The sequence below is a fragment of the Dipteris shenzhenensis genome, chromosome 29, assembly GCF_047967505.1.
Source record: "Dipteris shenzhenensis isolate YYH24624 ecotype China chromosome 29, Dip_SZ_1.0, whole genome shotgun sequence".
Lineage (NCBI taxonomy): Eukaryota > Viridiplantae > Streptophyta > Polypodiopsida > Gleicheniales > Dipteridaceae > Dipteris > Dipteris shenzhenensis.
Window position 1 is genome coordinate 14,240,461 of NC_141624.1, and position 13,292 is coordinate 14,253,752.

General features: G+C 38.6%; 1 protein-coding gene across 2 annotated transcripts; it reads left to right on the forward strand.

The window, feature by feature from the left end:
- The first annotated feature begins 332 nt into the window (after nt 1-332).
- Nucleotides 333-1,385, forward strand: LOC147882464 (uncharacterized). 2 transcript variants are annotated; one of them, XM_087400182.1, is made up of 3 exons: nt 333-466; nt 559-789; nt 1,174-1,385. In XM_087400182.1, exons 1-3 carry the CDS (start codon nt 398-400, stop codon nt 1,315-1,317), a joined length of 444 nt encoding a protein of 147 aa, XP_087256308.1. In that variant the 5' UTR covers nt 333-397; the 3' UTR covers nt 1,318-1,385. The 2 variants fall into 2 exon arrangements, 1 of the variants encoding a protein (XP_087256308.1); XR_015543843.1 differs by lacking the exons at nt 333-466; nt 559-789 and adding an exon at nt 911-1,051.
- The last annotated feature ends 11,907 nt before the right edge of the window (nt 1,386-13,292 follow it).

Below are 13,292 nucleotides of genomic sequence, written 5' to 3' on the forward strand. Positions count from 1 at the left end.
ACATGGCTACCAGATGATGTATGGGAAAGAATAAAGACATTGGTAAATTCAGAGAAATTCAAGGTACACACATTTTTTATTGCAAATATCATATGTTCTTTCTTTATTCTATTTAACTTAACTACATTCTGACATTGTTTTTCAGAGATCTAGTGAAAGAAATAAGAGAAATAGAAAGGCCCAAGAAAATGTTACGAATTTAGGTTGAAAGGGTTATGTTGGAATGAAACAAATTTTGTAAGTTTTCTTTCTTTTCATAATTCATGTTTTTACAGTAGTACTCCTTGATAAATCCACATGTAGGACAAATATTTTAAACATGTAGGTCTCTCGACTTCAAAGGTTTCCTTCATATCAAAAGGTGTTTTTAGAAGCTCATACCTTGAAAGGATATGGGATGAAAGGAAGAGGAATACTATTTGACTATGCATTGTCTAAAGAGACCAATGGTGTTGTTTCATTAGAGGTACTTCATGTTCTCTTTGTTTTATGAATAGAAATTATTAATAAATGAAATATAATATCAATTTGATATATTTCATGTTTTTTATTGTGTAGGATCCTAATCCAAACGACAATGGGGATAATAACATTTCTGGTCCAAGACTGGTTGTACCTACTAAAAAGACTACTTGTGGCAATTTTTTTTTTGCAATTGGTGATTTAGACCAAGTGATACATGAGAAGATTGTTGAGTTGCAAAGAAAGCTTCATGAAAAGGATAAGGCTATGGATGCCTTGCAAGAACAACTTAATGATTTGAGAAAATGTATTTTTGCTCTACCTTTGGTAAATTTCAGGTCTACTTCATGATAATTTTCACAAAAAAGATTATTCATGCTCACACAGACACACACACACACACACACACACATGCACACGTGCCTGTACATATTGTTTTGAAAAGGTTTATGGATCTTTGAGTAGAGTAGAAAGCATTCACATGAAGCATTATTAAGTATCATATTTACTTTATTTTAAAAAGGTTCATCAATCAACAATTGGAGTAGAAAAGACAGTAGCACAAACAAATGACATACGTGTTTTCCAAGTAAGTTAAATTTATTTTTCTTAATTCATATGGCAATGACCATAACGTTTTTTGATATTTTTCGTAAAGATATTTCAAACAAATATTCTACTAATAATGATCTCTTGAATATATCTTTGTAGGTTGATGCTTTTCAAAGGAGACAACGAGTAAATATCTTACATAAGGACTCAAAAGACATAGTTGGAATAGGGATAATAATTAGTTTAGATCCTTCATTTAGAGTTCATACTATACCAATAGGAGTTGGTTATGTAGCAGTATGAGTTGATGATGCAATCATTAAGGATGCTTGTATATTTAAAGCAAATGATGAGATTCAGACATTGGGTCAAGCCATACACTTGAATGTTGCTTGGAAAACTCTTTATGTAATGTCTTTATAATTTTATATTTTATTTTGTTATGTAAAAACTGTGTTATTCAATTCTGAATCAACTATCGAATAATATTTGTTATCAAGTAAAATGTGTGTGTTATAAAAGGTAAAAGTTATTCCTTAGAATTTTAGATGACTTCTTCACATTGTGTACTATGAGTACTGATGCACTTAAGACTTTTGATTAATCTTTCACACTTAGATAATAAATTTCATTCATGGATACCAAGTATCAAACGTAAAATTTTAGTCATTTAAGATTCCAATGTCATGTAACTTTTTGGCCCATTTTAAAAGCTAGTAGAAGTTAATTTTTTTTTGCCCATTTTGAATGCTATTGTTTATAAAATAAGAAATGGCAATTGTGATTCCATTTCTTGCCATTTGTAACATAATACCCGGCATTTTGTATGTCACTTTATTTCCATTTTCAACATGAAATCTTGCAAATTTTAAGTCATCTTTTGCCATTTCGAATATAATAAATGACAATTTTTATGTCACCTTTTGCCATTTCAAACATAACTTTTATGTGACCTTTTGCCATTTCTTTCACAGTTGGTCTCAAATGTAGTGCCATTTCATGCATTAAAAATGGCAAAAATATATGGTACTTTTAGTTGCCATTTTGATTATGGAAATGGCAAAACTATATGGCACTTTTAGTTGCCATTTCGTACGTAAAAATGGCAGAATATATGGCACTTTTGGTTGCCATTTTAGACATCAAAATGGCAAAAATATATGGCACTTTTGGTTGCCATTTTGCATGTGGAAATGGCAATACTATATGGCACTTTTGGTTGCCATTTCATACATAAAATGGGCAAAATATATGGTACTTTTGGTTGCCATTTAAGACATAAAATGGCAAAAATATATGGCACTTTTGGTTGCCATTTTGCATGTGGAAATGGCAAAACTATATGGCACTTTTAGTTGCTATTAAATACGTAAAAATGGCAAAATATATGGCACTTTCGGTTGCCATTTTAGACATAAAATTGGCAGAAATATATGGCACTCTTGGTTGCCATTTTGTATGTGGAAATGGCAAAACTATATGGCACTTTTAGTTACCATTTCATACGTAAAAATGGCAAAATATATGGCACTTTTGGTTGCCATTATGGACATAGAAATGGCAAAAATATATGGCACTTTTTTGGTTTCCATTTCCAAAAAATGGCACATGTGGAAATGGCGGCAAGAAAGCACCATTTAATAATGTAGAAATGTCACTTTTGGGCTGCCATTTCTACCTAGTTTTGTAGTAGTGGTTCCAAATGATCAGCTGCCTATCAATCTCTTCGAGGGTAGAGGGCATCACCCTCCGAAGAGTGTTCCTGAAGCTCCCCCCAATTTTCAAAGTCCAACAGTAGAACTGCCAGCCTCTACCTGCTCTATATAGCCCACTCTGTGGCTTCCCAAAAAGAAAAGATATTATCAAAAAATGCTCCTGCCATGCACAAAGCCTATCTGAGTATCATGGATGAGGTCTAGAAGAAGGGGCTACAATTGGATGCTGATCGCCTTGGCAAGGATTTTGTATAGGGTGCCCAAAAGAGTGATGGGTCTCCAATGGGATACAAAATTCATGTTGCCACCTTTCGGGATAAGGTGTATGAGTCCCTTGGTCAGTGAGTTAGGCATCTCACCCGAGTCCCAAACGCCCTACAGGGCTGAAGTAATATGATCACCTATCATATCCCAAAAGGCTATAAAAAAAGATGGAGTAAGACCATCGGAACCTGCAGGGCACTTGCCCTTATAAAGGGCGGAGAGAGCATTCCTGAAGTCTGTGTTGGTGAAGCGTGCATCAAGTGAGCATATCATCTCTGGTGTGACCGACACAGGGAAACTCTGCCAAACTACATCTCTAGCCTCATCTCTGGCCTGTGTGTCAGGATCTGCAGAAAGAAGGGATGCACAAAAATATGTCGCTAAGTGCATGATAATATTCGGATGAGACTGCAAAACACCGTCAGAGTCAATAAGTTGCTTGACACTCTCTCTACTATGTCTGGGTCCAAGTGCAGAGAAAAACTGTTTATTGACTCTCCCTCCCATCTGTATCCAAAAGGACTCCCATGCATGAAAGGCATACTCTGCTCTTTGATCAAGCAATGTCTGCAAGTTAGCCCTTGCGGCAGCAAGGCGCTCCTGTATCCAAGCATCTGAAGGTCATCTCTGCTCCTCCCTCTCCAAGGCTGCCAACTACCGGCGGATACCAATCTCTTGCTTGAGTATCTCACCTCGCCGAGCACTAGCGACAGAGTGATAAAAGTCGCTGATACTGGCAAGTGCTGTGGCCACATGTGAGGGACCGCCGGCCACCCCCCCTTGCAAGTGAGAAACCCAAATCTCCAAGACTGCCTCTGTGAGAGTCTCATCTGTGTATAAGGCATCAGGGATCTTGATGTTGTGAGACCGTCCTCTCAGATGGGGCTTTGAGATAGACAAAACTATCAAAAAATGGTCGGAGGTAGAGACACCAGGTGCAATGCAAACTATCCCCCCTCTATCAAGAGCCCAGTAATCCACATAGAATTTGTCTTGATTTGAGCATGGATAGGCATCTGCACCCTACGGTTCGACCACGAAAACAAAAGTGACTAAGACTGAATATGAAATGCATCATCTGACCAAACATCTCTGCCACTGAATCTAAACAAGAAGGCATCCCAAGCTGCTCTCTCAAGGGAATGAATACCACCTTCTCTGTCCCCTTGCTTATCGGATGGTGCCTCAACCATGTTGAAGTCACCTCCAATAATCCACGAATCAGCAATGTCAGCCCAAGAGAGCAACTCCTTCCAAGAGAGCAAATCATGCATAGTCATTCATATCCATGTGCACATTATTTCAACGAGGGTGAGAGACTCGCGTTGGCCATTGTGTGAGAATGACCAAGGTGCAATGCATACAAATGTTGAGGAGATTAATTGACACTATAGAGTCATTGTAATCAATGCACTATCTTCATCATGTAGTGTGTTGCTAGTTAACAGCATGTCTTGATTATATCCAAAACCTTGTAAAAGCTTGTTACTAATAAAGGCTATCTTGTTTTATCACCTGATGTTAGTGCAATACTCTACTCAGCTCGTATTGAGGGGGAGTGTTGAGATTAGTACATCAGGATGATTAGAGGTGTCCAAAATCCACCTTCAGATGATTGGTGGAAGTGGATACTAGATGGGATTTGGATATGGATGTGGTCCTATTTAGTGGGTGGGCATGCCCTTATATTGTGTGGATCATCCTAGCCTTCCATTTGTGAAGGTGATAGGCTGATACAATCTTGGTGTTGGCTCCTATTTGGTGGTCCTCCATCTTATTCTCTCCTCTCCCTCTTGTGAGCACTCTTCCATAGTGCACTCATCCACTTCTCAACATAAGGCACCCGTTACTCAACCCAATATCTCTCTCTCATCTCTCTCGAGGGCATCCACACTATTGCCTTCGTCCTATCTGTGTCATATAGGAAAAGAAGCCTACCTCTCCACTCGCTCTGTGTGGCCTCCTCTGAATGGCCCAAATCATTCTTCGAATCCCACTAAACCTCCGGTAGGGGCCAAACCACCTCTAAGAGCTAGAGGCACCATCGAGAGGTGTCCTACACCAATATGCAAGGAGGGTTGATGGACCACTCGTAGTCCACTATCCTGATCATCTACTAGCAGTGAAGCAAATCCTTGATCCCATTCATCTTTAGGTCTCCCTTAGTCACTTGTTGAGAAGCCCTCCCTACCCCACTTTTCAAAAGTTGGCTTGATCACTACCTCAATTCATTTGACCTCGACTTCCCTTGAGCTTCCAAAGCTGTAGTGTGGATCAAGTTTTCAAATCTACTTCTTGCACTAACCCAACCACATGCCATCATCCCATGTCTAAAGTGCTACTCAACATGACTTGGGGATGGCTACATCTATCTCTCTATCTATCGCTCTATCCCATAGTGATGAGAGATAACTCCCATCTGCATCTTTGGCTTCACGGGGAGCCTACTCTACATCCCAAAAGGGTTGGCTAGGCCTTTTGACCCATTATGCCCAACCTCTGTGAGATCGCTGTCCAAAAGCATGTGACCATCCTCCCAAATCTCAAGGCACTAGATGAGGTACTCCTCCTTGCATCATGGTCAAACCTGTATGAGTCCTCCTGCCAGTCTCCTACAAACCTTCGTGAAAAGGATCTGCATCAATGGGGAGCCCTTCCTTGTGAGAGGGGCATTTGAGAAGATCCTTTGTTGATAAGGCTGCTACCACTGACCTCCTATATGTTGGGTATTTCTATGAAGCCCCCCTTACAGGAGAAGCTTCCAAGGCTCTACTCTTGGGGTGAAACTGTGCCCTACATCTCCAGATCAATGATGCCCAAGCCTCCTTGTGCTTGTGGAATGATCACTATCTACCATGCAAATCTGGCTTTGGTATTCTTCATACCATCAGATTTTACCCATAAGAAGTTATGCACCAAATGCCTAAGCTCCCCCATGCATCTGCTATGAAAGCACTAGTAGGAGGCCATGGTGAAAAGGACTTCGTTGACCACTAAAGCTCTACCTACTAGGGAGAGTTTGGCCGAGAGCTCCAGTACAAGAGCTTTCACTAGACACTTCTAAGACTAGGGTGATCTGCTACTCTATTGAAACATCAATGCATCAAATGATCTACCCTCTCAAAAACAAGGAGATATAGCTACGGTTGAATGACGAGAGGTTGAAGACCTAGATTTTCTTTAAAGAAGGGGGTGGTCCACACCCTTGTAAAAGAAAGTTAAAATTATATTAGAAAATTCCCATGGGGGGCCCTCCACACCCAAGGCTCATTTCACCATTATGTTTAACAAGAACTTGAGAGTAGGGTGATTCCATCAAAGTTAGAATAAAAGTGGGTCACCTGAAACCAATCTTAAAATGTAATTAAGCTCAATGGCATATAAATTAATGCTACTAAGCAAAAAATTAACCTTGCTACAAAAAAATAAATTATGAAGGAAAAAAGGTAGTTAGGATGGAAAATAATAAGTAAAAAACCAACTAAAGTGAAGAAAAGTCATTCCTTTAACCTTAAAAACCAAATACACACTATGTCAATCTCGAAGTAATGTTAAAAATTAAATTAGAGAAATACCAATACTTCTAAACCTAGGTGTATATCTAAAGACCAGAAAGTGGAAAGAATGATGGTGGAAGAATAATGAAAAAAGAGGTTTTAAGATTATAGAGGAAAAAGGATTATTATGTACTATACAAAAAGTTTAAATAAATGAGAAATCGAAAAGGTTAGGAGGGATGATAACAAATATTGACAAGGTAGTGATGCAAGGGTAATAAAGGGAGGAAGGAGGGGAGGTGGGAGGTGGGGGGTAGATAACATTAAAGGGATAAGCAAACTAGGCTTTAGAAGGGGAAGATAGAGGAGGGGAAGACTTATAGATTATAGTCTAATGAAAAGAGAACTAAAAAAGGAATAAATGAATAAGATAAGGTTGGGGGGTGAGGTTTGAGAGAACTTAATGAAAAATGTGTGGACATACAGTGTAAACAGTGTGGTGCTTGGCTTGTGGCATGAAGGGTGCTAAAGGAACGGGCTGCAGTAGATGGAATCTGGCTGAACAAAAGAGCAAACTGAGGGCTTGGTCAAGGAAGCATAACAGGAAGGTGATTTGGTTGAGCTGGTGGGTGTGATCGACCCGAAGAGGAGGTTTATGTAGTTAGTTTGCTTTGTAGTCGGTGTAGGGAGTAACACAGTCGGGGGACACGGGTGGGGAGTCCCATGATAGTGCATGGGAAAAAGGGAAAGAAGGAACAAAAGCGGGAGTGGGGAGAGGCGTTGTGTGGTTTAAGCTTAGCTAATGGTTAGGTAGGGAGCAATTTAAATAGGTGGGTTCAGTTAGGGCAGCTAGGGAGAAAAGAAATAGGGAAAGAAGGGGAATTAATGATGTAAATAGATGAGGATAAGGATAGGGGGTTAGGTACATAAAGAGATAAAGAAGATATAGAGATATAGGGAGAGAGGATAAAGGGAGATAGAGGGAAAAGGGAGAGACTAGTTATAGGTGGGGTTTGGGAGAAAAGAGGAAACTATTAGGGAAAAGATTTAAAGGAGGGGGGGTTATAGTCAATAAATAAAGGGAGAGCAATTTAAAATAGTGAAAATTTTGAGTAATTAAGGGGAAAAAGGGGAAGTGGTAAGATAAGGACAAATTAAGAGAAAATAGGAAGAAGTAAGAAAATAAGAAACATAAAAAGAAATAATAAGGAAATTTTAAGGAAATAAAAGAAAAAAGTAAGAAAATTTAAGGAAAATAAAGAAAAGATTTAAGAAAAATTAGGAGAAATAATTAGGCAAAAATTAGAGGGAGTGTAGTTAAGCTAGAGAATGAGAAGGACAAAATTGGACTATGAAAAATTCAGAGAAAACTGTGACGATTAAGAAAAAATTAGGGGGAATATAATGAGTTAGGGTAGGGGAAGAGAGGGGGGATGAGTTGGGAAAGGGAGAGGGTACTTTTGGGGGAAATTTAGGTAAAAGAGGAGGAAGAGGGGTAGAGAGAGAGGGGGGAATTTTGAAAGAGGGAGAGGAAAGAGGTAGTTTAAAATGGGTTTTCAAAGGATTTTAAAGGGAAAAAGGTAAATCGCAAGGAGAAAATAGAAAATGAGGATAGTGTGTGTGTGTGTGTGTGTACCCACCTTTGCCCTAGTAGGATACAACACACTAGGTGAGACAGTAGGTCATCACCTAGTGTGATGACCTACTATCTACCCGAAGAGAAAAAGAAGTATTGAGAAGTGTAATTTTAAGTAATGGAAGAGAAGTACTTGAGTGCGGTACGTAAACAGTATGGGAGCAAATTGGTTTAATAGATATATGGGTAAGGTGTGGTTATGGCAGCAAGCAAAGGAAATGGACAATTATGACAAGAATCTAGGTTAGAAGAGTTTTATATAAAAAGGAAAAAACTAACAAGGTAAGTGTAATAAAACAGTATTGCACAAAAGAGAAATGAAAGGAGTCAAAAAGGCCAAAAGCCATGATGACTTAAATGTATTGTATCGGGAGGTGGGAGCCGGAATCAGGGTTCAGCTGTTGAGAGTTTTGGATTTGGAGTTTGACATCCGATGAATAATTCTACAAGGACAAGAGAAGGATTAGAAAGATGTTTATTAGAAAAAATAAAAAAAATAAAGAACAAGTTAAAGAAGGGAGTCAAGAAGCCAAAAGGCCTTAATGACTTAAGTGTACTATGTGCAACCGTCTAGAGTTGCAGGGGAAACGACTTGTGTGTGGAAGACTTGACAACACCCCTTTGCATACTGAAAAGACAAAAGAGCGAAGCTAGACAATGGAATAGGACTAATTGCATTAACGGAAAAGTTTGTACAAGTCGGTGAATCCCTGTTTATAAAGGAAACCAGCAGTGGGTCATTTTGTAGAAGTGACTTTGTGGAAAATGTATAAGCTTGGATAAGTCCTGGCAAGCATCACTTTTATTGAAGAGGGGAGTCTGCCTACCTGCCACCATCCAACAAGAAAACATGGTAAGAACCAGCTTAACTTTGATTGGGAAGATAGGTGTCATAAACACCCATCCCTTGTTATCGGGGTCACAATAAAATTAACTCTTAACCCCAAACCTATCAAGCAAGTTTTAATCTTATGAAAGTCAAGATTAGAGTAACCATGAGTGAGTATTGCGCTTAGAGATGATAGAACAAGGCATCATGGATATCCAACCAGATCTAATCATCCATCTTGTGGATCAACTTGCATATGCAGGCACTATGCATAGTCAATGAATGTTCTTGGAACTTTCATGAAAGTGTTGAAAGGCTTTGTGAGGCAAAAGGCAAATGATAGAAGGTTGGTTAGATAAGGATCAAGGTTTTATGTCACAGAGTTTCTTGTGTATAATAGGGATGATCTAAGCCTTGATAGAAACATGGCACAAGGAGAAAGGAAAGCAAAGAAAGATGAGCATTGCATTGAAGTCAAAGTTAAACACATTCATCTCCATAACTACAGTCTACAAGGGAATGGAGAAAAGGATTGAAAGATTGAAGAGGCGAAAAGAAAACTAGAGGAAGACAAAAGATCTCTTAGAAACTGCTCAAAAGAAAAAAAATCTCTTAGAAGAAGCAATAGAGGGGTTATATATTCAAAATATTTATATCTATTGGAAAACAAATGCATAAACAAATGGCTCCAAGATGCACTATATAGAGGCATGTTAGAGGGCATGGTGATTGTGCATAGTAGGGAATGAGATATTGCCAAGGGTTGTATAAGTAGATGTCTCCTCCATTTATGGTTCTCATGATGAGAAAAAATATTTTGCATTGATTTCAAAGAAATGCTAAATTTAATTTTGAGAAATGTTTAGCATACTCATTCAATGCAATGTGGGCACATGGGCATCAATTCCATAGAGAAGGTTGATGTGAAGTGTAACACATTATGGCCAACTACTCCCAAGAGAGTCGAGCTAGTGCAAGGGATATCCAAACAATGGAAAGTGACGCAGATTATGTTGAACCATACAAGCTATCATAAAATGAGCTTTTGATAATTTTACATGTTCATATTGGATGTAAAATGGATCAAAGTTGTGTGTAGAGGGGCTCAAGCAACAATGAGAAAATATTTAATGGGTCTTTTGCCATTCACTCAACCAAGTATTGGGATGATCTATGGATTCATTTGTGCTACATCATCATTATGAATAGGTACGTACATTTTTGTGTACTGTCGAATTCAGACCATAGATATTCAATTGTTGATGTATCTAGTAATGATTGTTGATGTGTAAATATCCTAATTGAGGATGCACCTAATAAGTTACTCTCAGGTTATTTTTCAGCTGGATCACTTGGATGCAAAATGGTGGTATGTAATTTAAGTTGCACTGAGGAAGTGATGTGTTTTTGAAGATGAGGACATCAAGGATGAGATGAAACCATAGATGACATGGAGGCAAGCACTTTGAATACTCCTCCCTTACCTCATGAGATGGTGGTTGTACAACCTCTAAAAGATACAGATAGTTTAAGCTCTTTGGATCATTACACAAACCTAGATGTGGGGGATCTAGTCTTTGATGTGGAGGACATAGAAGACTTAGCACATGATGAACATGATGGTGTCAATGTCGTATTAGAGGATAATGCAAAAGGTTTCACATAAGTAACTAATAATTTAGATTTTTTATGCTATACTTGTCTTGTATAGTATTCATGGATTACATTAGGTTCTTGTATCCTAAAGGTTTCACACACAATTTCCATGCATAGATCATGAAAAATCAAAATGTATCTTATCAAAGTGAGATGAAAAATTTCACAAGGTTCTAAAAGTTTACCTCATAAGAATTATTGATGCTAATTCTCAAAGTTTATAACATAATTTTATTGATGCTTATTTTAACATTTATTTTGACACTTACATGACACTTGTTCCAATATCGATACTTGTAGCGACACCCATCAAATTTGTTAAACAAGCATCAATACAAAGTGTCAGAAAAGTTTCTATATTGTAGTAGTGTTATAGGTTTCTGAGCACCTTCTCTTTAATGTTTGAAAGCAATAGCTATACTACGATAGCAAAAAGATTTGAAAGGATAGAAAAAGCTATACTCTATTTGACGGGGAGTTGTGTATTAGCAAGGGATTGATGGTGTCTTATGGGGTGAGCTATTGATGCCACAAAGGTTTCTTGGGTCTTGAAGCATTACCATGATAGATTTTGTGGAAGATATCTTGGGTCTTGATTCAGCATTACCATGATATATTTTGTAGAGGTACTATGCTACTAATCATATCTCCGATAAGATTTCGAATGCAATGTACTATTGTCCCACTCTATTCAAGGATATAGTAGCATATTGTAAGGCATGTGAGCTCTCTCAATCCTCTGGTAGAAAAGATTTATGGCCCAGAAACCATCATCGTGTTATTTCTATTCACCCATTCCAAAAATGTATAGTGGACCACTGCCCATTAAGTATCTATAATTTGGCATGGAACGGTCAACTGGAGTAGAGTAATGACATCTTGTGTAAGTCAATTAGTAGGAGGACATTAGAGTCAGTAGAACTTAAGGTGAGTGAAGCAGTATGGCATACAACATAACACACAAGGCATCCATGGGTCACACTCCTTTTGAGATAGTGTATGGAATGAAATCCGTGCTATTGGAGACTCTAATCCCAATTCTAGAGTTGCATCCAAATAGCAATTATTAACAGAGAGGAAGTAGATGCTTGTTTGATGCATCTAAAGAGGCTCGGTGAGACACAAAGTCTTCCGATGCTACATGGTAATATCCAAAGGGAATGATAAAAAGCCCGACTTGATGCCAAAATTTGCAAGGGATTGGAACGACACTTTGCTGAAGGTCATCTTGTCCTATATTTTGATAGCAGGCCCACCACCTGATGGCTAAAAGGTTCCTTTTGACGTGGTCTATAGACAATACAAAGTGTGGTGAAAGAATGCAATAAAGCCTCATTGGAGGTTGAAGTGATACATGAACTACATGATAGGAAGGTGTTCAACAAATGGCATCTAAAACTTTCTACATACGGCTCTAACCAAGGCATTGGCATGCTATGCATTCCATGCTCAAGGTGGGGAACTGTTAAGTAAAACCAGCATTGGCATAATGTGTATTCCATGCTCAAGGTGGAAAACCATTAGTTAAATAAATTTGCCAATAATATTGTCCTTACACAAGTAATGTGTGTGATGATGTGGCTTTGATTTCATAAAATAATGTGTCCAAGGGCCCATGGATCAGATGGTAATGGATACCCATGTGCCACCCATCCATGTAGGATGGCCCATGTGTGATTTATGTAAGTAGTCCATGCTTTATAGTTTCTATAGCCCATGGATGAGATGTTAGGGGATGCCCATGTGCCACCCTTCCATGTAGGATGGCCCATGTGTGATTTAGGTATGTAGCCCATGCTTTGTAGTTTTTATGTAAGCAGTCCATGCTTTATAGTTTTTATGTAAAAGGCAGCTCATGTGGTTGGGCATCTCCAAGGACCAGGCCTCCACCTTGGTAGTCACAAGGAAGCATTAAGTGAGATGTGGTGTAGTCAATGGGTGTTACAACATAACATGTGTGAGAGGTTGGGGTGGCAAGGAATCTTGTGCCAGCTCTTCCATGGGCAATATTTAACGGGTGAGTGGGGATGAGTTGGCAAAGCATCTTTTGTGCTAGCCCTCCCAAATATCATTTAAATGGGAAAGAATCAAAGATTATCATAGCCTGATATGGGTCTTGATTTATGTGGAAAATGAAACCCAAGGGTTGTTGCATATAATTGAGGGTGCGTGGCTTAGTCACTCACAAGGAAGATGCCCCCTTCATACTATGCATGTGGGAAGGCCAATTAATTGGGGAGGCCTTTCCTTATAATGAGAGAGGTTTCTCTTTCATGTGAGACACTCTCAATAGCCAGCTACTATGTAGCACCACCCCTATGCCAATTCCCATTTGATGCCATAGCCACCACTAACCATTCCTCCCACACCTCTCCCACCCATTTTCCATCTCCTTTAACTTGCTCCATTATTTTCCCTTTTCCCTTAGTGCTATCCTCTGTCCCCCCCCCTGTCCCCCCCCCACTTCTAATGGAGTCACAACTCATGTGGACACAATTATGCAATAAAATGCTGGTGATTCAAAATCCCATCAACATCACACACTTCTAAATAGAGAAATCAAGTAAGAAATTCACCCTTAAAAGGAAAGGCATGTGAAATTCTAATTTAAGAAATATTTTAAGAATGGAACATACCATTTTTATTAAATAAGAAAGAAAGAAATGAATAAGAACAATAAA